Genomic DNA, 26651 nt, shown 5'->3' on the forward strand with positions numbered 1-26651 from the left:
ATATTTTCCCAAGATAAAAAAATTGTTCCTACCAACTAGCTATACTAGAAATTAAGGACTTTTAAGGACCGTGAATCAAAATTAAGTACTTTAAAGGGCCCTTAATTTTCAAAATAAAAACTAAGCAGTTTTTAAGGACTTTTAAGGACCGTGGGAACCCTGTTGTTAAATAAAGGATTCACTCTTTTTATATACTTTCTGTTTTTGTCCTTTCAGTTAATAATTATAAAAAATTACACAAGAAAATTCTAAAAGTTTGATTAGAAACATGGGACCAATAAATACCCTGCCACATTTAGAGAATTCATTATTTTTTATTTAAAAAAAATAGTCAAATTTTTATGCCTATCAAAAAATAAAGGTAATCTTCATATATTTATCAATTATTGCACTAAATCATATTAATTATAACAAAATATTTTGAAATATTTAAACGATTTATGAAATTTTTGACAATTTGAAATCTCAATAAAATTACATTAATTATTGTTGTTTCAATTTCATTAAATGATTTAAATTTCTGACTTTAATATTTTGATAAAAATAATTTATATCTTAAATCAAATGTAAAGTTAACAATTATATAAAAAAAAAAAAAGCAAAAAGTAAAAGAAAGTCAAAAATAAATAATTATAAGCTCTAGAATATATTAACACTTGATTTCAATAAACAAAAATATTATAATTATTATTATTGCACATTTAACATTTTATTTAATCTTGTAAGAACTATAACACACATTAGCAATTTAATGATGAATAATTGCATATTTTATTCAATAAAAAAATTGAAATGTAAGGGTAATAAAACATCACATCAGTACACAAAACTTTCAACAAAATATCCTAATCCTTACCTGAACTTTCTGGGTTATCACAACAAAAAATTAACCATGAATCAGGAAAATGATTTCTTGAAACTGTACTGATGAAGTTATCAGATGTTAACTTAATGGAATAATCAGGAAGGTTTTCTAAAACAAAGTCCATCATACTATCAATATCTCTTAAGCCCTGATATTTCTCTCCCTGAAAGAAAGTGTTCATTCAGCTGCAAAAGGCTTTTTTAAAGTAAAAACAATAAATAAAATCAATTATCTTGATTGACACATCTGATAAAGAAAAGAATATTGCAGTCTTTATGAATGTTCAGGTTAATAGTTTATCTTTACTTGCATTATATATACTAAAATTATATATATTATATGTAATAAAAACATAAAGATTAAGCCAAGTAAAAAAAACAAGGAAATAATAAACTTTAAAGCTCACTTACTCATGTTCACAAAAATGTCATTTAGCCAGTTCTTCGACTAAACTCTTTGATTGTAATAGTTTACTTATCAGGGAATATATAATAGTTATATATTACTAGAAATATTCATGCGCATATAAGCAAGAGCACAGAATATTCTTAGAGCCTGATATTTCCTCACAATTTTTTTTCCGTTTAGTACAATTAACTATTAAATTAGTACAATTAACTATTAGTACAATTAACTTTTCAAAATATTTCGGAATAAAGACAAAGAAAAAAATCCCTTTGATTTTTACACAATTCTTGAATAGATGAGCATATGTGTTAAAAATAATGGAAACCAAAATATAATGAAAAAGTAATAATTTATTAAATTAAGTTATCACTCATAAACTTTGAGAATTATAACTAATAAATACTCAAAATGACATGTTACACATTTTTTAACAAAATATTTTGTAGGAAATTTTTCAAATCAAAAATTTCTCCAGGGATGCCTCAATTTTGTCCCAAAACCTTGCTCACATGATTGAACATATTTTGCTTCCCCATATATCAGTTTTACTCAATCTGAAAAGTCTGTCTAAATTGTGACATAAAGAATTAAAATCAGTATTTAGATTGATAATAATTAACAACTCAGTTATTACCTGTAATAAAAACTGAATAGTTCTAATATAGCAGATAATATTGATCTTAAAGTATTATGAGTGCCATGTTTTTATAATAACCAATTAATAGTTTCAATAATTTTGGCTATATTTTTTATACATTATATATATTTTTAAATAATAATTATGGCAGTATATAATGCAATTTTTGTGTATAATTTACTATATAACAAAATGTCCTCAATGACAAAAAAAAAACATGTCCCAGGTTTTTGACGTGTCATGTCAAAAACCAGTTTTGATGCCAAAAACCCACCTCTGATTAAAATGGTTCTAAAAAGTGAAAGAAGAAAACAGATTTTTTTTTAAAAAATCTAATTTTGTTAAAAAAAAAGTACTGTTTTGTTCCAATTTTAAATAATTCTTATCCGATTTCTAATCTTTATGTTTAATAATAAAAATTAACTGAAAAAAACTGATCCTTCAACTGTCAACCTCAAACACAGTTTAGAATACTATCTGGTTGCTTTCCTGCTCAAGGAATCTATTTTCTTGTATGTTACTAACCTTGATAGAAATATTTTAGAACAAATATGTCTCAGTAGCAAATAAGTATATTGGTAAATTTAAAACTATATACTTGAAATTTTTTTTTCATAAATTACTCACTCTAGGATACAGTATGAGAGATGGATAAGAATGTACATTCTGTTGTCGGCATAAAATCCAATCTTCTTCGCAGTTTACAGCTCCAATATGGATAACATCAAGTAATTTCAAAGACAATTCTCGCCACTGCAATAATGCAAATAAGATAATTAAAAAAAAAAACAGAAATTAAATTAATTATCTTTTAGTCTATGAAAAGTGAGTGATAAATAGAGTTAAGAAACATTCTCATTGCATGCGATTTGCATGTTAATGCTGTTATAAGAAAAAATTACGAAAAGGAACTTATCTAATGCACTTCAGCATTAGCTGTTGGTAGCTAAGAGTGGTTATTTCTAACAAACAGATGAAGGTTTGAAGATAATTAAAATGTTATGCTTTTGTAAATTATTAAAAACCTAACCTGCAAGTCACAAAAGCTATACATTAAACTTAAAACAGCATGACAAATATTCACGTGCCATGGCAGTGACAGAGTTACATAGTTAGAAAGGCTGTTGAAAACTAAAACAGCGAAAGAGTGAGTGCAGTAGAGATGAGTTCATTCATATACATTTAAAATAGCTGTAAAAGCCAAAGCAAAGAAATTAAAATTCGTAATTTCCTATACCCTATCACATTCTAAGACTTTTACTTAAACTTTAATTTTAAATTTTCTTACTATGAATATATACATTCAAGTAAAACTTCAAATGATGGATCCCAAAATTCTATTTTATGATTCTCTCACAATACCTAGTTTAACAGTATAGTTGGTTAGACTACAAATATAAGTCCTAGCTTGGATATAATTACATATTAGTATAAAATACCACGAGGGTATCAGGCATCAAATACTAACTTTAAGAAAATTTACTACTCATGTTCCTCATAGTAGACATTATATACAATGATCACTCATAGGTTGCTCACACAGAATTCCAAGAATTTAGATACGCAAAGTTAAGCTTACTAGGCAACTATACATGAATTCAATAAATTTATGATACTAATTCATCAAATCTCAAAACTTAACTTGAAGCAACAAAAAAATCTGTTCATAACATCTACAATTTAGCACAGATGAATTAAGAAAACTTATGTTATCAATTCATCATACATCAAATTTTAATCAAATTATACACATAATATTTTTTATTGTTTATCTTCCCTTCGTTTAATGACATTTTAATTATAATTTAATAAACAACTCACAGCTTTAACTGTATAAATTTCTATAACTAAATTCCAAGTACTAAAAACATGCACATTTACTTAGAATTTTTCCAAGAAACTTTCCCCTTAAAATTTAAATCTTAAATATATAGAGATCAAAATTAAAATTTCAATTAAATTACACTTCTAATTTCAACATATTCAAACATCTAAAACTTTAAGTTTTCAAAAAATTCCCAAGTTATCTTTGTAAATCATAAATTATAGAATTTCACATTAAATTTATAATTGCATGTTAATTTTATCCAATCTTATGCCTGAAAATTTAATCTAATATTTACATTTGACTATAAACAATCTAAAAATTTTAACTCAAATATAAATATTATTATTACCTCACAGTCACTAGAAAAAAAGTCAATATGAAAAGCACTCAAACATAAGTTATGTGAAAAGAACACATGCATAACAACATATATTTAAACTTATTTTTCAGAAACTAGAAAAAGCAATCAAATTTTTAGACAATATTTTACAATTTATAGGCAAGAAAAATATTTGACAATTCAACAAGTTTAAGAAACAAATTATTAACACCAGTTTTTCCCAAAGAAAAAATCAAAAATTGTCTATTACAAAATTTTTAACGTTTCAAAAACCTGAAGTTATCTACAGATTTACTATTAGTAACTACATTCAGCAGTAAACCTTTAAACTATCAAAACAAGTTAAAGCTATTGCAACTTAAATTTCAAATTTGATAACTCGAAATTTAAAATTCAATAGCATTATACATCAAATTTTAAAATTACAGAGCTTTAACACCAATTCCAAAAAGTTAAATTTAAAACTTTATCTTTCGAACTTTCTTAATCACAACCTTAAAATTACAGTCACGTTTCAAAATCAATAAAAATATTTACAAGTTCAAAATTTACAATCAAATATTTTCTTTAATAACACTTATCAAACCTTAAAATTTTAAAAGTCTGCACTACAATACTAACAATCCTTCAAAATCAAGAGTTAATTTCTAAATTTCAAACGTTCAATATCCATCTCAAAATTTTACTAAACTTTAAGCTTGGGAAGTTAAATTTGAATTATCACTACAAATTTATCATCTTAAACCCTCACTTTTAATCTTAATTAATTTAATCTCATTCATTTTAAATCTCAATTTTAAAAATTCAGATGAAAAGGAAGCTTCCGCTTAGAGTTTGAGATCCAGAAAAAATTTAAAAATTTAAGAATTCCTAAGCATTATGATGTACTTCACTGAAATCCCTAAAACATAAGAAGCAGTGAACTCTCATTAGTCAAAAGAATAGAAAGATGCAATAAAGGACATACATGCCAACTATTGAGAGATAAAATAAAGGAGATTTTACTAGAAATTTTTTTTAGGCTACATGAAAAATTTTGATATATCATGCACATACATGTGTGTCAGAAGGAGAAATGCAAAATCTAAAATAATATAAGCAATTACATTTAACACAGCAAAAAATATGTATATAAATCTTAGTCCAAAGATTTTTTAAACCACCTAAGTATAAACACTCAAGATTAAAAAAAATTACATAATTCTAAGTAATTATTTTACAGAATTATTATATGGTCATATTTTGAACGTAAGTAGCTGATTTGGCTTTGCATTGGAAATTTTTATCAAAGTTTTGTTCATAACAGTTAAAAGAGAAATTACTTTTACATTAAAAGCAAGCTTTCAAACTTTTCATCAGAAAATGATCAAGTGAATTTTTTTTTTACTTTTGGAGACAAGAGCTTTTAGTAGGTCAAAGGGTATGGCCATTTTGCTCACACCATTCCACAATTTTATTCACAGCCAACTGCAGTTGACGCTCAATAACGCACATGTCAAAGCCTGTACATGACACATTCAGATCGTCAACATAAAGTGAACCAAATACAGAAGGTGGCAGTATGTTCAAAATGTGTAAAACATGGATAATGAAAAGTATGACACTTAAAACACTGCCTTGAGGAATGCCTTCAGCCTGAATGAAGAGATCAGAAAATGTAGTTCCCAGTTTTACTCGAAAATAGCGCTTCGACAAAAAGTTTTTGAGGAAGATTTCCAGAAAGGCCCATGTCGTAAAGAGTCTTAAGAATTCCATATCGCCATGTCCAAGCGTACGCCTTCTCAATATCAAAGAAAAGAGAGACAAAATGGTTACATCAGACAAAGGCTTTGCGAATTCGCGACTCTAGAGCAGCAATGTTATCAACCGTCGATCTTTCAACTTGAAAACCGCTCTGGAAGTCAGGCATGAGTTGATTTTTTTTATAGGTAGTATACTAGGCGAAAGTTGACCATCTGCTCTAACGTCTTCCCAAGACAGCTGGTTAACGCTATAGGGCAATAGTTAATTGGATCGTTAGGGTTTTTACCTGGTTTTAAGATGGGTATTACACTTGCTTCACTCCAACCTGACAGGTACGTTTTTTCCGTCCATATTCTATTGAATAGAACGAGGACATTTGACAACGACGTCCAATCTAAGTGGAGGAGCATGTGATAGGTGATACCATCAGGCCTGGGACTTGTGTTATGAGACCGATAGATAAAATGCTCGCTGCAGTTCTACGAAATTAAAATTACTGTTTAAGCGGAAGAGACGCCGTGTTTTAAAGTTGATGTTATTGCGTTTGACGTTCTGCTTATGGTGTTGAAATGCTGGGCTGTAACTCCCTGGACTACAGACAGCAGTAAATGTCTCACGAAGAATATTACAGACATCGTCAGCAGCCCATTCCGCCACGGTTTACGATGGCGTGGAAGCGAACTTGACAGCTTGGGTATACTATCTTCTACCGCTTGTAGAGTAACAGACATAACACGATCAACAGCTGCACTTATTGTATTGTGTGTGAGCATATCATCTGTGATCTCAAAAAGCTGAGCAAATAGAGGCCAATTAGGGCAATGGTATATAAAAGCTGATGGTCTTGGGCTCATGGTAACATAAGCAGAATATGACATTATTAGAGGGAAATGAATTATGAAAATCATTGCTCACTGAAAAGTTTTTAAAAGGCAAGACAGTTGGTGAACATAATACTAAATCAATGGAATGAAAGGTTTGTGTAGGTGCGTGGAAGTAACTTTCTTCGCCTTGATTAAGCAAACAGAGACTATGATCATGGATAAATTGTTCAATTTTATGCCCCCGGTCATTGGAGGCGGAACTACCCCACAATTCACTATGACCATTAAAATCTGAGTAAAATAGAAGGCGAAGGTAACTGGGAAATTAAACTGTTGAAATTTGATTAGGAAACAGTTGCATGATGAGGTAGATAAACAGAACATACTGTGAGGAGAATATTAATATGAATCTGGATGACGCAAGTTTGTAATGATGTTGATAATGGAAGATGAGTAGATGGTAATGCATTCGAAGTTAAGATTGCAACGCCGTCATGTGGATGATTGAAATCATGCCGGGAGCAAGAGTAGTTACGCAATTTAAAATTATGAGATGACAGTGGAAAACATGCAGGTTGATATTTAGATATGATATCTTTAATATTTAAGTGCTAATTTCTTAGGCCATGGCAGTTCCATGAGATAAAATTTATTGACAGGATGAAATGGATAAATATATAGTTGAATTGTAATGTCAAAAGATTTCGGTCATTCAAGTAAGAATTCTCACAATCGGAAGGAAGAAGAGACAATTCTACGTGAACATCCATCTTCTTCTGAGCAGAAGAAGTAGATTGATTGACATATTTTGCGTCTTTTTTTTCCGAGATATGCCAGCTTTTTTAATTTGGGGTATTTTTGTTGTTGCAAGCTGCTTGGGGAAAGGTTCGTCTTTTTCTGAGCTATCAATTTCAGAAGGTTTTTTTAGGAGGAGGAGATGTTCTGTTTGATGTTGATGGTGCATTAAAATTAAATTGTGATTTTTGGACTCTAGTTTTAATCTGATGATGAGAGGTAGAAGACAAAGGTGGAAGATCTGTTTGCGTACTGACAGAGCAAGAGGAAGTCTTGGCAGCTGCGGAATAGGACACACCCGGAAGAAGAGTGCGGGCAGTGACTATTCGGCAGGCTTCATTGAAGGTCACATTTTGTAATACTTTGACACTTTGTATCTCTTTCTCTTGAGACCATTTTGGACAACTCCTGGAGTATGCAGCATGAGCACCCTTGCAGTTAATGCAGAGGGGTGGAAACTCACAGATAGTGTCACCATGGTCAGAACCAGAGCATCGAGAGCAAATAGGCTCGCTACAACAAGATGCTTTAGAGTGTCCAAACCTTTGGCACAGAAAGCACCTTAATGGGTTTGGCACATATGGTCAAATGGTGCAGTTATACCAGGCAAGCTTAAGCGAAGATAGTAATTTTGGTGTGCCAAAAGTAAGGATCAGATGTTTTGTGGGGGGTGAGATTCCCATCCCTCCTAATCTTGATCCTACAGACAGCAGTAACATGTTGGTCTTTCAAATTTTCCACAATTGTTTCCTCTGTATCATCGAGGAATTCAGATTCTGATATAACACCTCGAGAGGTGTTAAGAGTCTTATAGGGTAATACTGTAACAGTGAAAGAGCAGATATCACAGCTGCCAATCTTAGGAATCAAAAATTAGGAACACTATATGCGCCAAAATACTAAGCAAAAATTACGAGAGTAAGACCAAAATTTAACTATTAAATACAACATTAATAGACATATATTTAAATACTGTATGTAAATTAGTAAAACAAAACTAGAAACACTATCTTTTGTGGGAAATTAATAATATTAATATTTTATAATTAGGAATACCATTATAATAATTTAAAAAGAACCATTACATATTGATATATAATTATTCTTCTCAAAATTATAAGACACAAGTAAATAATAATCTACATCATAAACAAATATTTCTGATGCAAGTGTTAAAATACTACAATAAATTTTTTAAAAAATAATAATAGTTGTTAAAGATTCATCTTAGTGAAATGATCAGCAACAGCTATTGGAATAGTACCTTCTAATAAAAAGCTAATAAACATTACTTCAGCACATTAAACACAGGAAGCGCGGTTGCAGCGATCAGAATAAGGGATTGGTTTAAAATCAAATATACTGCAATTTTACGAAAATTCAGATTTTTTATAAAAATATAAGATTTTCAGATTTGATTTAAAAATTAGGAACAAATCCAAAAACTTCAAAACAGTTGGCAGCTATGATATTGGTACATTTAGATAAGATAGTAGTCTGTTTTGGGGAGACCTCAACTATAAGATCACCAGAACGCAACTATTTCACAGAGGCCACCTCTCCCAGTACTGAGAGAAGAACTTTGTGAATTAAAAATGATGAGACTTTGGTAAATGAAGTGTTGCTTACTTTCTGGGTTCGTGAGCGTAATGATACAGCGACTACCAGCGGCATCACCAACCACGCAGTCCAACTAAAGTGATGCAAGTAACAGTATGGAATCTGTTACTTAACACCGATACTGACCAATAATTATATGACCGTGAGGCAGCCTCGACCCTTAACAAGGTGCCCAGTAGGTGACCCCGGGCTTGACAATAGCCAACAGTTGACGTTCATGACTAGCCGATTGATTCACACAGGCCAGTCAGTATGCACCTCCTGTTTACCTGAAGCACAGGCCGAAGCTGTGTATTAGGGTACCAAGAAGCCCCTCAACTACCAGGATCCCCTTCTCCAGGGACACGGGTCTCCACACATGGCAAACACGTAGGTGGTCTCTTCCCATGAGGGTCCGATATGACAGGGTGGTAATCAAACACAGATGAAAAGCCCTAACCAGTAAATTGGCAAACACCACAAGGGGGAAGGAAAAGAAGAAAGTAGGAGTAAAGGGAAAGGAATACGAACCCCCTGAGGGGAAATATCCCGGGAGTTAACCATCACTGATAAATGAAAATCAATAGAAAATTAAACACTGAAATAAATATTATTCTATAAATATCATAAAATTAATTTTCTAGCTTATTTTAATTTGAACTTATGTAGTTATGCTTTCATTAATTTTATTTTTGTTAGAACAAAAAATAAAGTTTTTATAAATTGAAAATAATTGAAATTTTCAATGAATGTATTAAAAAAAAAAAAAAAAAAAGATAATGTCAAACAAAATACTTACAGTTGATGCTAAATGATGACAATGTGAACATTGTGGTGAGAAAAAATTCACAAACCATAGTTCTGATGATTCCAGAACAGATTGAGCTGAATAAAAAAAGTAACTATTTAGTTATTCACATTTGATAATTATCCATTTAAACTCAGATTAGTTACATTTGAGATATAAAGAAATTTGTTCAAAATCAATTACAGTAGAGAACCATTTATCCGGTATCCAGATAACCGGGAAAAATTTTGCTCGATTTTCCCGCCATTTTAAACTAGAACGAAAAAAGCGGAAATTGGACTCATCCTTGAAGTTGAGTAGAGGAAAATGTAAGGAAGGGGAAATTTTTTTTCCCCGGTTACCCAGAGAAACGTCATTTCCTCCGTGACCTTGAAGACAGGGAAGGGAGGAATGTTTTATTTTTTACTTTAGGCCGTCAATCAAACTCAAGGGTGTGGCATGCTGATTTCGTTTTCTGCTTGATTTAAGAGGGGGGTGGGGAAAATGCATTGCTAGCATATCAGTGAACAGAAAAAGAAAAGAGAAAAATATATTTATTTGACATCGACTAATAAAAATAAAATCTTTTTCTTTTGAATAAATTCTCATTCTTTGGAAGTGCGGTATCAATTGCAAGTTTTTTTTTGGTGTGGAATCACATCTGCTGTAATTAAAAATCTTGTTTTAATCAACAAAAAAAAATAAAATAAAAGGAGAATTGTTTATTAATTTAAACATAGGATTATTTTATGAAGCAGATTACAGTTTTGTTTTTCTGATTCCACTACGTTTGATTTTTTTTCTTTTCGCGATAAATTTCGCACTCAATAAATTAATTCTTTTTATTCATAAATTTTATCATTAGGTTTTTTTTTTTTTTTTTTGAATTCCGTTGATCTTGCCTTGTTCCGGGTTTTAATATTTATGCTAGTGCCTTTTTTAACTATCGTTTCGGTTCGATAATTTTCAAGTGTTTTTATTTAGAATTAAAAGTTTTCCTTTTATTTTATCGTTTTTCCCCGTATAATTAGGTATGAAATATATTGCGTTATTTAATCATTGGTTTTGTTTATATTATTTAATTTAGGAATTGTAATTATTTTTAAAAAATAAATATGAGAATTTTGTATTTTTTAAACTTGAGTTTCTTGCCTAAACTTGCAAATTTTTTTATTCTTTTAAATGTTATATTTCTACCATTTTTTTTTCTTTTTAAAGTTAGGAGTACCTTTCTTTTTTTTCTTACTTTATGCATTACAATTTTTCCTTGTACTTCGGGTTCGATAAAACATCGATTAACGACACTTTTTGGTCGATCCAGAAAACCGGGAAATTCAGATATCCGGGATAGCGATGGTCCCGAGCATCCCGGATAATTGGTTCTCTACTGTATAACATTATCTAATAAACAACAGCTCAAAATTGCTTTTATTTATAAAATTAAAAAGTAAGAATACATTTTTGTATTTCAATATTTCCCTCAGAGCTGTATCTATTTCAAATATAGAACATTGATATGCAACAATCAGTAAGGTTTATCTTTATTCAGGGCCCACGTTAGGAGCTTCAAATTATTAGCCAGTAAATTAGCCAAATATTTAAAGTATTACTAAACTTCAAAAGTATTAGCCAAAGGAAAATCTTAAAAAAAAAAAAAATCCCATTGAAAACTTTAAATCAAAATTCAAATTTACCATTAATTGAACTATATTATTGTAAAATGCAAATTCAAATCAAGAGTCATTTTAACAGTAGGGAAGGAGAAAATGAGCAATGAATGGAAGATATGATGAAAAATGAAGATTCTTTCATTGAGAAAATAAATAAGAATAAGATGGGGTTAATTTTTGATAACTTCTTAGACTAGAGTAGAATATATAGATAAACCTAACGCAATATTTGGCGTTTTTTAGGATTTCAACTATTTTTTTTAAATATAGATACTTCATTTTAAATAAAATGTTTCATTCAAGTCTTATTTTTCAATAATAAAATTTTTAGTCTCACTTATTTTTTACTGTTGCGATGCAATCATAAAAAAAAAATTCACTATAGAAGATAAGTTATTTGAATAATTTAATTCTCTGCTTTAATCTGATGACTACTGGCAAAAATTCTTTGCCATCGTGATTTCGGCGGGGGTTTAACACTTTCATTGCCAGCGGAGTGTAGGCGGTTATACTATATCATTGAAAAGTGGTAACCTAGAAAGATATAATAAAAGTAAAATTTTCTTATTTTATTTCTCTACAAAAATAGTGGGATGATAATATGCATCTAGCTACCATTTAACCAGTTTTATTGACAAAAACTGTAGGAAAGAGTTTCGTCATGTGATATCACGTGATCCGGCATCAAATGTGTTAATCTGAATTTTAAGGTCTATATTATGCCTGCAAAATCACTCTTGTTGCTTAGATTATCTGGACTTTAATATAATTTTAAATAGTTATGAGACATATCTCATGGAAATTACTGTAATTGAACGAAAAATACAAGATTTGTTAAGAAAAAATCATATTGATGTAATTTTTAAGATTGCGGGAATCAATGTCATTCTTGATGGTAGAAAAAAATCTTTCGCCAAAATGCAAGTTGTTTCACTGAATTTAGGGTTTTATCGGATTTGGCGAATGCTTAGCGTGTGCCCTGTCATTTATTAGTGAGAACAAAAATAACTCTTATTTTAATAGATTAGGAAAAAATGTTAAGATCGTTTGCAACATTTATAACATAATTTTTTTGAGAAATCAAGATTTCTTCCTATTTTTTGAAAACTTAAAGCAGGGTTCCCACTCAATTTCAGAAGAAAAAAAATTCCTTCACTTTTTCAGGTAAATCAGATAAATTTCAATGAAAATCCATATCATATTTTATCAATACCGTGCAATTTTTGATCAGAAAATTTTTTCATTTGTATTGTCCAACATGAGATTTTGTGAGCAAAAATATAGAATAGAATGATAATGGAAACATGGAAAAGTTTCACTAAAAAATGAATTTTTTTGTAATAGATGTCAGAATTATTTAACTGATATCTCAATAACTTATTACTGTTACTGACAATTCTAAGACTGGTTATTTCCCCAGGTATGATATAGGAATTTTACAGGATTTTGTAAAAAATTGCAACTTTTCCTGATTATTCCTTGCTTTTCAGTGTTAAAATAAAATTCCTTGACAATTCCAGGTTTTCCCAGCCCTGTTAATAATTCAAAAGACAACATCATTGTAAATAGGAAACCCTAATGAAAATATAAATTAAAATATCAGTAGTATAACCTGCAAGAGCTATTTATGATGAAGCTGAAAAAATTATGATAAATAATCTTCATTTGTGCAGGGGTGATTGTGAGCCCAAGTTAAAATTCCGGAAAATTTCTTGAGTTAAAAAAAAAAAGGGTAAATTGAAAAATTAGAAAAATATTTCAACAGGGTTTTTTTTCCTTTTTCAATATTTCTTAGTTTACTTAAACTATATTTAAAATTTTACACATACCTATACCATTTAAACATACCTATGATGACCTGGAGAAGTAATTAAAATTTATAAATATGTCTTTCTTTCTTCAGTTCATGATTATAACAACTATTTACTGATAAAAAATTGATATTAATCATGAATATAAGCTTATAAAGTATCTCTCTAGCTCTCCCTTACAAACAAATAAAATAAACTGTGTTTTTAAGTTCCACCTTTGAAAATTTGATTTCCGGAAACTTCTGTGATCAATGATTTTTTGAAACGTCTGGATCTTCAATTTCCGGAAACTTCCGGATCACTGTTAGCGAAAATTCCGGAAATCCGGATTTTTTTCGGAGCACAATCAGCCCTGTTTGTGTAAAGTTTGCACTGATTTAGTGCCAAAACATCATTCTATAAATTAAAGGTAAAGCATAAATAAATACAATAATTTACATTTAAAATTGAAATATTAAATAAAATAATGCTTTTAAATTATTGCATTTTAAAAAACAAAATACACTATACACTAAATAAACATTGATACTAAATAATAAAAAAAAGAAATAATTTAAAGTCTAGTTCATTTGAATCAAAATTTCATAACTGTAGAATATTTTAATTTAAGTTCCTATTGTTTGCATTGTCTCTTAAAAATTGGTAATATCTGCAGTTATTATCTGAAGCAGCTAAACTAAAATGCAATATGAATGAGCTACACTTTCTTTAACTATCCACAGATGTTACTCCGATTCGGGAGGAGGGTTTAATTTTTTTGTAACGTAATTTTGTTTTTTTAATACTTGATTTTTTTTTATTGTTTTGAGCACAAAAGATATAAGTTTTTATGCATATATGAAAGAATATATAAATTGAAAAAAAATTACATATTTCTCCCTTATTGTACTTTGCAAGCAGTCATCACATAAAAAAAAATTCAAAAAAAAAAAGATTTTAAAAACTGTAAAATTCATGTTAAAGAAAAAAAAATATTTGGTTTAAACCAGCCAACCTTAAACATTATTAAACTTTATAATTTGATGTTAGACTGAGTTACTTTTTCAATCGTTAGTTAATTTACAACAAAGTTAAATTTACTTACCAAAATTATGTCTGTTGAGTGTAACTATTTCTGGATCATCATCATAAATTCCTACAAGTAGTAATAAGACGGTTTACTATAAATATTTAAATTGCTTATAAGTGATAAAATGATGTTGAAAAATAAATGTTCACATGTAGCACTAATATGAGAAAATTAAGAGCTAAAAAAACTTTAAAAGATCATGTACAGAACCCTAAAAAAAAGTTAACACCTAGAATAACTTTTAATGATATTAAATTTTTAGAAATGTTTTCTTTAGAAGCTATGACCATTAAATTTAACAACAGTCTATAAATTTTCTTAAAATTTACAACAGGTTATATTTTGTAATTGTATTGTTTGTTTTCATTCTTTGCAAACAGATTTTCCCATAAGTACTCCATCCACTTATAAGTACTCCATCCACTTATAAGTACTCCATCCACTTAAGTACTCCATAGTTCTCATCAAAGCTGGGTCAACAAAAAAGTTTCTTCTACTGTTGAAAAGTTTTTGAAAAACTCATTTGAATGTAATTTTTTAATCGAAATTGCATTTCACCGATTTCAGAATTTATATATAGTATTATATTTAATAATATTTAGGTGATTCTAAGAAATTCAACAAGAAAAAGGGAATTCAGAAACTAAATATACCAAAACTTTCGGAATAATAATTCCAACTTCGATAATTTCCTTTCCAAGAACTACCAAAATCATCTTTTAATCCTTCTTCTCCATACAAATCATACTTTTTTCGAGTACTTTCATCTTTTAAAACTTCATAAGCTTTATTAATTGTAATAAACTGATCATGTGTGTCTTTCCCCTAAAAAGAAAAGAGAGAATTGTCAGAATCTCCGTCCTTATTAATTCTGTAATGAGAAAAAATATATTTAGAATTTACAATACCACATATATAATAAAGAAATTACATTAATTAGGTGAATGAAAACTGTGAACATTTAAGCCAATGTCATGAGTATATTACTGTTGATTATTACTAAAAAACTTAGTACTATTGTTAAAAAGCGTCAAAACATTGCTTAACTTTTTATTTAGTTAAAGAAAAATTACTTGTTTTAACTAATAGCCTAATTTAAAAAAAAAAAAAATAAAAATAACGCAAACTTTGCTTTAATTTTCACAAAAATAGATGCAAATTAAATACATGTAGGCTTTGTTCCAATTTTTTTATAATTTTAAATGACTGAAGATAAAGAATCTTTCATTAGTAAATGCATTAAATAAATTTTAAAAAAAACTAACTAAGTTAAATACAAAATAACAAAGTTATATACAAAATACCCCTATAAAATTATATCGCATAAAATGAAAAATAATAAAAAAAATCAATGAAGAATCTTTTTTTATTGATATTTTCCTTACATTAATAGATTGAGTATAGAACAAAATTTTAAGATAACAGCAATTATGCAGCGATCATAAAGTAACAGTAGGTCTACTAAAAATAATTTACCAGAATCGTTTAATCCCAACTGACAAAGAAAAAAAAAAAGCGGCAAAATAATGCTCAAGTAAACGATCGCTAAGTAGCATAAGTCTCACTGGAAATAATTTGCAAGAAACGGTAAATCCAGGCGAAATAAAATGCGTAGCGATTGCAAAATAATGCAAGCCCTGCTGAAAATAATCTCCAAGAAAAGTAAAATCCAGGGGCGTAGGTAAGGGTGGGATTTAGGGGGTTCAAACACCCCCCATTGTAAATGGCAATATTTTCTCAAACTATTCTTTTTTTTTTTAATAGTTTTTTTAAAAAAAAATTGTTTTATTGATTTTATTAGATAAAAAACAACACTTAAAAATAATAATAAATTTACTACATCGATACGATATGAGACTGTTCCTTGTTCAAAAATGTCATATATTTGTTCTTCTCTCACATGGATGCAATACTCTGGACCATACCCATGTATCTCCCCATCTTTACTTACGATGTTAGCCGTTTCCTCTTTAACTGTAGGGAAATTTTTACAGAATTAAATTACCCTGCTTTATCTAAATCTATGGGGAATCATTTTTAAGGCTTGAATTCATTTATAAATGCTTCACAAAGAAATTTTCCTAGAATTTTGGGAGTGCCTTTTTAAGATTGAAATGAGATATAGCCAGTGGATAGAGGGTGTTCTAAAAATAGTTCTAACTTACAGGTAAGTTTAAAAAGACCCTAAAATCAAACACTTTTTCGACATTTCAGTCTGGAAACTTTTACTATGATAATCTCAAATTTTTTTTTTTTTTTAACTCTCTGGTTGTCTTTAAAACTTTTAGTACATTTTAAACTACACTTATATTTTAATTTAGTGGACTATATCCTTTCGTATATTATTGTATTTTCCTTTTATTAAAGTTATCATTATTATGTTTAAAAGTACAGAATATCACACAAAAGATGAAAGTGGCAATATTGCTCTAAACGCAAATGTTATTACGTACTCAATAAAAAACAATCAAATAGAGTTAAATTTAAGTCCATTGTTAAAATAATGGAGAAAGCAAACATAATGAAAGGGAAAAATAGTTAATATTGCATATTAATGGTCGTGGAACACATATTTATATGAAAAAGTTAAACGCTACGATGAACAAAAATACTTTAATAGATAACAAATTTATTTTAATAAAGTATTAGTTTAAAGTAACATCATAAAAATCTTCATTTTATATTTTAGATTAAATGTTTACTCTTTACCTAATACTAGAATTTAGTTTTTGATATTTGTTTTTATATTGCACACAATTGAAATCAGGGTTCGTTGATTTAAATCAGCTTGATTTAAATCACGATTTAAATCATGATTATTATTGACATTATTGTTTTTATCAGATTTTTTAGGGAAAGTGGATAAGTTGAACTTATGGTTACAAAGTCCTGCCATAGCGTTCAGCTCGGTCTCATCACAAGTGAGCAAACTTGTTGATGAAGTACTCGATTTCTCTAAAAACATTGAAAAAGCAAACCATTTCAAAAAAAGCAGGGAACTACTTTCATTTGCTTTAGACTGCACTGCTCTAAGTAGAAGTTCACGAAGCAGTTCAAAGTCATATGATTCTATTGAACTTATTAAAATCTATAAAGAGACTTTTGTTAAACCTTTTATTAAAGATTTTGAAAATGAAATGGAAAATGCCTTTATTATTCCTGCCCCATTAAATGGATTTGATTTGTTTTCCGACAAAAATATTTCTGGAGATAATGATGCATCCTGGCAAACTCTGCTTTCCTTTTATGGGAAAGAAAAGTGTCATGAATTTAGAGGTTCAAAAAATATTTCAGCTCCTATTATAGATGAAACAGTAGCTCAGATAGAAATATCAGGATTTGAAAAAGAAATGTCATCAGCAAAACTGACGTATGAAATGGAAAAAATGAAAGAAGCACAAGTGTTTATTCGCCAGGGCAAGCAGGAGTTGGCAAAAAAGAAGATGTCGGAAGTAATTGAATCGAAAGATTTATTAAGAATATTAGAAGGTTCTGGACTGTGCACATTTTATCCTAATTGTATGAAGTTACTCTCTTTTAGCTCCATTATTCCTTCCTCAACTGCCAGTGTTGAGAGACTGTTTTCGCAAATGAATTTAATTTGCACTGATTTGCGCTCACGAATGACGCAGCAATCTTTAGACATGCATTTGAGAATAATTCTCAATGAACTTGACACTCTTTCTGAAATAGAATGCTTAGAAATTGTATCCAAATTTAAAAATGCTGGTGATCGCCGATTATGCCTGTAAGGGTTGTAACAATTTCTGCTTGTTTAATACATATTGTACGATTTAAAACACCAAACTATTTAAACACAGTTTTTTTTTTTTTCAAATTTTATTCTGAATTTATTCTATTTAACTTTTATTTTTTTATGAATAAAAAGAATTGGTTTATTGAGTACGAAATTTATCTTAGAAAAAAAAATAAACAAAACTGAAACGCATTGAAATTAGAAAAACAGAACAAAATTTAAAAAANAATCATAAATTAAAGTTCTTACAGTGTATTTGAATAAAAATCAAAAAAATCTGATTTAAATCAAAAAAATCCGATTTAAATCAAAAAAATCTGATTCTTTTGATTTTTTTTAAAAAAATCAAAAAAATCACGAACCCTGATTGAAATTAAGCAATTATAACTAATAAAACAATTAAAAAGTATTTTTCATACAAATTTTTATTAAAAATGTTATCAAACATTAGAAAAGTTTTTTATTCTCTTTCATACTTACTTTAAAAGTTACTCATTTAATCTTAGTCATATATTTTTAAAATGTTCATATACTTTTAAAATTTCATATTTTCAATATGTCTTACCTTTTTGTAAAGCAGTCAAATGAGTTAAGGGGATAGGAGCAAAATATAACAATCATTTTTTCCTCAAATTCCAAAACTACTTAAGTTTCCTTGCATATAAATGGAAATATCAATCATATTTTACTGTGTCTTAGAAAAACCTCATGTTATCTTGCCAAGAATTTTGTTAGAATATTTTTAATTAAATCGAAAATATTATTAAAATTAAAGAAATTGTAAGTAACTTAGGGGTTTAGACCTTACCATTTCCAGGATTCAACAGAAAATACTCAGTGAATTTAATATAGTAGGAAATACATTGATTCTACTAATACTAAAGTGAAATTATTGTTAAAAAATGTTGCTGAACTGGCACAAAATAAGCATTAATTGGATTTTTTGGGGGAGGAATGATTTATAAAATAAAGCTTATGCTTATAAATTCGTGACAAAAGACTTACAATAGCAAAATTTTTGACAGTGAAATTTTTAACAAGGCATCCAAGGGATGATTAGAGCATATACTAGTTTCACTTTCAGTTTAATTTAAAAGAGAAAACTAACAAAAGTCTTCTTATTCAAAGTAATATTGAAAACTGAAGTTACATTTAAATGCAAGCTTTTCTTTACTGTGTTGAATTTAATTTAACCCCGCGCTAATAGGGGGTATCTGCAGAATATATAAGTCTGTGTCTTATCAGTACAAGAAAATTAATAGATTGTCATGAACAAAGGAGGCCTTCAAATGAAGCAACCCCGACAATGACCCTGGATTGCATGGGTATAAATGTGCTGCGTCTACAGAGCTCCAAACTACAACAGCACGAATGCTCCGTAATAAATTCATAGAGGTTACATGCCCTATATGGCAGGACAATAAAATCTGGAACATAATATATGAACATGAATTGAAAATGAAGGTGTTCAACTGTAATGATTAAACATAACATCACGAAATCACTGCAATGAATAGAAAATTGACACTGGAGTTCATTCCCTTAGAGTGTCATAAATAATTTTCCCAGTCCTGTAATGTGTGGGACATTCAGCGATAATTTTTTAATTTCTAAAAATCTTAAAACTTGATAACCTTGACTCATGTTTCATTTAAACATTTTAATTTTAATAGTTAATTAATAGTGTCTGCGATACTATGATTATATTTATAATTTTCCGAATCAATTTTTGTAAAAAAATTTTTAAAAAAACTTCCCTTTGTTACACCATAGACAGATTTGCTTTCCTTCTTAACTCGTTGCATTACGAGTAAATTAAATATTTTATTTAAAATTTAGCTTTTTTTTCATTATTATTGAGAATTTTATGTCCATTTTGCAGATTTGTCCCCTTTCTAAAAGTAGGTGATTTAAAAATAGAAATGTAACATTATGGCAAAAATTATTTCGATTATATATGCAAAAAAAACTCTTTTAATTATGCTATCAATTGACTAGCACCAGAAGCTCAAGTAAACAGGTTCTAAGAATATTTTCAGTGTGAATATATCAATACACGTTTAAACTTTTTATTTGTAAAATCAACACATTTTTTAAAAATATTTTGCCATAGAAAAAAGAAGAAATTAGAAAGAGAAAAGAAGCTGATAGGACTAAATTTTTAACTCTGTGACTATGCGCATATTTTTTAGGAACAAAAATGTTTTGCGTATAAAATGTTCAAAAATTAATATACTTTTTGAAACAAAACAAAAAAATTATATAATATAATAATAAGAAAAGGGAAGAGAGACCAATGACCTATCTACAAATTTCATTGGAAAGAAGGAACATCATATTTCATTTGCCCCTTTTTATCTTATTATACATATACAGTACAGAACCCATTATCCGGAAATCAGAAAACCGGGACGAAATTCGATAAATTTTACCACCATTTTTAAAAAAAAAAATTTTTTTCCTCATAAGATTTTAGGACTTTTCTTTCTTTTTTGAAAGATGTTTACCTTACCATCATTTTGGAAATAATCATTAGTGTATTACTTCATCGTTTTTTCCTCTTTTTAAGATTATTTCCAACTATTTTTGTTTTGTTTTTAGTTGGGTTAAAACGGCTTTTTGTATCGATTCAGAAAACCGGAAAAATCAGTTATCCGGAATAGCGATGGTCCCGATCGTTCCGGATAATCGGTTCCCTACTGTATATATATACATTTCTCACAATTTTTCTCATTAAGATTTAGAGCAGGGTAACATGTATGACAATATTAGTTTTAGTAATATAGACTGAAAAAAGTTAAAATACAAAGTTTTAAAACTAATGTGTTAAAATTTTTGTTCCGAGTTACTTTTGATCAGTGGTCGCGTCCCTTTCGAATACTCATTTCACACGTTATTTCATTTATCTTAGAAATTTCTTTCTAAATATAACGGTAGAGTTCCTTTTTTGCACTCTGATCTAATAGTCCAGTAGTTATAGCAGAAAAAAAGGTGTTTTTATCAAAAAAGTACTACTTAAGACATTTTTGGAAAAATGCTGTTATATAAATGATACCTGTACACTGCCCAACTCTCTTCTGTACGTTTTCCCCTTTTTTGAGGGAAATGTGGGAGATCTTAGAGTAAGAGTTGAATTTTTTCTAAACAGGCAAGTAAGGCAGTTATTACAATATATTTTTCACACTAAATTGAATGATACCAATCCCGAGATGATCGAACTAATAGTTTTTGAAATTCGTGTATTGTCTCACTCAATTAAAGGAGAAAAAATGAATAGGAAACAGTACCTCACTTGTTCGTTTAGCATTATAAAATGTGTAAATATGATCAGGTACAAAATTGTATTTTTTGTGCTTAAAACACTTTCAACTTATGAAGTAGTAATCCGGTGATCTTCGGATTGGTCTCATACAATTGCACGAAAAATTTTATCGGAAAATTTACATTACATGTTTAGATAGTGTCTGGATAGCAATATAAAGTGTATACATCGGTACATGCTAAAAGAACTATTGTTTATACAGGGTGCATAGCCAAATTATTCAACAAAAAATAAGCACCTTTCAAGTACTCAGATAGTATTTTTAAGCACTTAAAAGAAACACAATTAGGTAGGATTGGAAAGTTTTTGACAACTGACAGTTTTAACCGTCATGTCAAAAAATTTTAAAAAAACTTTCGGCATTGTTTTTGACAACTGTCAAGAATTTTTAATCGTGTAAATCGAATGGCGTTTTCACACGCTACGGTCTGACGATAAGCAGAAATAGATTGGGGTTTTGAATTAATTGCGAAGACGTTGAATAGAACAATGTGAACAGCGTTTTTCTGCATAATTCATAGCAAAAATCAACATGGTAAAGGAAAAATATCATTTTGGAAAAGGGAAATTAAGCACTTTTTAAAAACACACAATAAAAAAAGCACCTTTAAGGGCTTTTAAAAAAAGAAAATCAAAAATAAGCACTTTTATACAATAGACCAAGCTTGAGGAAAAACTACATGAAAGATAAGTATGAACTTTTCTTATCTATGAAGCCATCTTCAAAAAGAAATTTTCAGAATATGCGACAAAGAAGTGGAAATTGTCCTAAAATCTAAACGTAGATAAGGAGTTGTGCTAGAATCCATTAAAGCAGACACACCTGAGAAATTGCGTAATTTTTTTAGTATAGCTTCTCCAAGTACTGTTGAAGAACTTACTAAGTTTTGCTAAAAATTATAAAAAAATGAAAATAGTGCCTTCAATATATCTCCTCCTCAACAACACTGGAATGATAATCCAAGACAATGTATTCTCCAAAATCAGTACAGAATAGAGTAGCCAAGGCGAGTGAATTCTCTTAATCGCTATGGAATTCCTCAGCATGATTCCCAGCCTCTACAACAGCCCAGCAATAACAACAGCTGACCATCAAATGACTATTTATGTGTGACTATTTATTAAATTAGTTAATTGTTTTGTTTTTTTAGAACTGGGCAATTCCATGAACTGAACAGAAAATTCCAGGAAAAACTCCCTCATGAAACATAAGTTTATAACTATAAAATTTTTATATCAAATATTTAGTACATCATAACCTATCAAAAAACAATTTGTTTTATAAAAACTGATTCGATAAGTTAAAAATTAAATGGATTAAAATGTTGGTGTCGGACATAAATTGCACGAAAGCAAAATATGATTTTACTCAATTACAAATTATCTAAACTCTGTGAATTTGTTTGTAATATAAATGTAACTTGACTCACTTTTGAAGCTGCCATTTTAATAAAGAATTCTATGCAGTTCTTAACTTGTAAATATGATATATAATTAATTGGAATTTGTTTACTTCAGTCTCGGGTGGGATATAAATTTAAGTTAATGATAACCATTATAATGACTAAAAATTACAGAAATTTTAATCTTAATAATCTAAACATTATTTTTCAATTAAATAGCTTCGTTAAATTTCGATTGTCCTCTATTTCCTGTCGAAAGAGATGGTTCAATGGGTTTTATAACATTTTCCATTTTGTGAAAGTTAGTAGAAAAATCACTGATTTTAACTAAAAAACTGTGTGACGCATATTAACAACAATGTAGATAGAACTGATATATAAGCAATATTTCCTTAATTCTAACAATTTTAAGAATCCTATTATAAAAAAACTGTCACTAAATTTTTTTAAAGACATAGGAACATTTTCTAAATTCATATTAAAAGTACCTAGATACCATGAATTGTTACAAACTACCAATTTTTGTATCGTACTACACTCTATTCTTAAAAAAGCAGCACACAGCGACTTCATTAGTTTCACAATGCGCTATTTATGATCATTGCACTTAATCTAAAAAATATATCAATATACAGAACAGTGTCACTTCACCTTAAAAAATTTTTTTGTGTAAGCCAGCAATAGCACTCACATCCCTTTTTTATACATTTATTAAAAATAATAAAAAACTTAATAATAATAGCCATATTCCAAACACTAATATTTTGGGAGATTTCCGTATCATGATCGGTGGCTAAATAATCGCCAAGTCTTGGAAACTTCCAAGCAGTGGCCTGCGAGAAACTTAAAAAAAAAAACAGAAAGGGACCAACTCGAAAGGTATAACGCGTAGCCACCCCCGGGCAAACATTTACATGTTTTTTTTTTTTTTTTAAATTTACTAGTTTATAAAATCTATTTAGCAAATTGGCGATCGTAGTTGGGGCTACAGATCAGGATACGGAAATATCTCCCAAAAACAAACCAAAAATAAATGCTGTCTGCAGTGTTCATTGAATTTGAGGCAGAGTGATGTAATAACATACAAGCAACCAAGTCGATAAATTTCTTCACTATCGGCAAAGAAACATTCTTCATCAATTTAGCGAAGGTGGAAAAAGAAAATCTTCCTTAATGTTTAATTAAACTATCCTTAGGTATGCCGTTGCGCAAGTATTTTTCAAAAATAAGCGCATTAAAACTCTGCTATAAATATTCTAATATAACTCCATAAATGTGCATTTATCAACATTAATTTATAATATGTATCATTGAGAGTGCAATATTTATCCTTTTATGCATTTTTAATAATAATATAACTCATAAATAAAAAGGACACTGATTTAAGGCAATCGTGCCTCACCTGAGTTTTATCAGGATGCAATTTTAATGCAAGTTTTTTGAAAGCTTTTCTGATTTCCCGATCGTCGGCATCTTTAGAAATTCCAAGTAGTTCATAATAATCAGTACACGAACCAATTGAGTAAAGAAGGAATACACATAAGTTCCGAAAAAGCATACTGCATAATTTCTCAAGTTCATCTATTCGACAAACTTGAGTAAACAATACGTACAAATTCGGATTCGAAATTCCCCAATCAAGTTTAAGTGCTGCAGATTCCCAAGACGAGGCCGTAAGGAAGTGAAAAGTACTCTCGAATTGTGGCAATACCTCTAAAACCTAAAATGTTCCTTAAGCCCATTCTTAAAGAATTTCATTGAAAATAGGAACCCCTGAAGAGTAGAATAATATTTTGTCTTTTGGCAACATTAAAAAGGTTACCTTTCTTTAAAGATTTTTGTAGAAATTAGCCTAAAACTAAAAAGAAATGAAGGTCCTATTTTTCCGGTGGCAACAAGTGTAAGGTTGCCATTTTTATTCCTTGTGGCGACATTATTTACTTCTTTGTAGCCAATTAGTGGTTTCGTCATGCGTTGTTTCTAGCAGTTGCAACACACGCTAATAATCAGTGCTTTCTTTATATATATATTTATTTTTTATAAATTTAGAGTAGTTATCAACTCTGTTTTAGTAAGTTTATTTATTTGTAATATTTGAATTTTCAACTTTTTATTGTTGAACACTGTAATTGCTTGGTTATTATGCACGTGTAAATGGCTATTGTATTCAGTAGCCCCCATCCCCCCCCCCCAAGCTCTTGGGCGCCTTCTTGGGTAAATTCTAAATCCCCCCCCCAGACTATTCGTTTTTTCAAACAAACAAATATAACTTTATTGAGAACAAAAACACATAAATACAAAGAATATATATTCGTCGTCAAGAGGAAAATCCTGTCCAGGCGACAAAGAAAAGTAATACTATAAATTTAAAATAGAAATTAAAAAAAAGAAAGAAAAAAAAGGGGGTATTACAATCATAAATTATTTTGCTCATCATAAGACGTCATATATTGTTGAACACTGTAATAATAAAAAAAAAAAAAAAAATGCATGAAACTATATATATAAAAAAATAAATAAATAAATAAAAAAAAAATAACAAAGGTAACATAAATTCATTTGGATTGGCACAAGACTGGTATAAAAAATCAAATGCTTCCTTTAAAGTGAAAAATAGAGATCTAAATCGTCAATGTTCATCACAAATTGAAATAAAGCACGCTTAAAAGAAGAATATATTTTGATGTTTTGCAACTGAAATGGTAATTTATTATATAATTTAGGTGCTAAGTAAAAAAACTGTTTTCGTGAAATTTCTTTTGTAAAGAAGGGAATCTCATACATTTCAGTTGGTCTCCTTTCAGACACATTAGTTTTTAATTTGCATATTAATTTATTGTTGTGTAAATAGAGTAAAATACGAAAAAATACATTATGGCGAAATGGTAATAGGTTAATTCTTGTATATATATTGGTAGTAGTTACACTTGAATTATTTATATTTAGAGAATTAATAATCTTGAAGCATTTATTCTGAACTGAGATTAAGGGAAGTAAATTAGTTTTATATTCACCGCCATATATTATCGCACCATAATTAATTAAAGAATAAAACCAGGAGTAATAGAGTGCCTTCACAAAATTAAAATGAATTTTATTCTTAAGGTGATAAAATTTAACTAAAACGAAACGCAATTTTTTAACTAAATTGTTAATATGTGTTTTCCATTTTAAATTAGAATCGATATATTTATTTAGTGTAAAAATCCCCCCCCCAGCTTCAAGTGGGCTCATCGTGCGCCCACCTTCCCCCTTGATTGGGACCCCTCATTGTATTAAGTTCCGTAAGCATTCGACTCACGCTGTGAAATCTGTAATCGTGAGTTGTCTTTTGTTATTTACCAATCTTATTTAAATATTTATAATGTCGGATTTTACAAGTATTTTATTTCCTATTATTCATTTGTTTGTCTAAGTGTTAATTTTTTAAAATCACTCGATTATTATATTTTTCTATGCACATGCAAAGGTTCAGTAAGTAAAGAATTTCTATTAAGAAAATTCGTTACTATGTTTAATTTTGCAGGGATATTTCCGTATCCTGATCTATTGCGCCGACTAAAATCGCCAAGAGGCCAAATGGATTTTAAACTTGCAAATTTTAAAAAAAAAAAACATGTTAGATGTTTGCCCGGGGGTGGCTACGAGTTATACAATTCGAGGTGGTCCCTTGCTGTATTGTTTTTTTTTTTTTTTTTAGTTTTTCACTGGCCGCTTCCCGGAAGTTGCCAAGACTTTGCGATTGGAAGTTGCCAAGACCCGGAAGTTGCCACAGATCAGGATACGGAAGTCT

General features: G+C 29.2%; 1 protein-coding gene across 3 annotated transcripts in view; it reads right to left on the reverse strand.

Annotated features, from left to right (window-relative positions):
- The window catches only part of LOC107455199 (dnaJ homolog subfamily C member 10), an 85848-nt gene extending 61229 nt beyond the window's left edge, over positions 1-24619 (reverse strand). Inside the window, exons 1-6 of one of the 3 annotated variants that reach the window (XR_011638204.1) lie at positions 24261-24566; positions 15030-15201; positions 14392-14442; positions 9839-9924; positions 2538-2663; positions 857-1028 (exon numbers count right to left, since the gene is read on the reverse strand). Coding sequence is in view for 2 of the 3 variants with exons in the window: in XM_071187559.1 (XP_071043660.1) it covers positions 857-1028; positions 2538-2663; positions 9839-9924; positions 14392-14442; positions 15030-15201; positions 24261-24416 (763 nt within the window). In the remaining variant the exon portion in view is untranslated. Of the gene's footprint in view, positions 1-856; positions 1029-2537; positions 2664-9838; positions 9925-14391; positions 14443-15029; positions 15202-24260 lie in introns of all 3 variants that reach the window. The other 2 variants (XM_071187559.1, XM_071187560.1) reach the window with 2 other exon arrangements.
- Positions 24620-26651: the final 2032 nt, after the last annotated feature.

Source organism: Parasteatoda tepidariorum, chromosome X1 (genome assembly GCF_043381705.1).
Source record: "Parasteatoda tepidariorum isolate YZ-2023 chromosome X1, CAS_Ptep_4.0, whole genome shotgun sequence".
Classification (NCBI taxonomy): domain Eukaryota; kingdom Metazoa; phylum Arthropoda; class Arachnida; order Araneae; family Theridiidae; genus Parasteatoda; species Parasteatoda tepidariorum.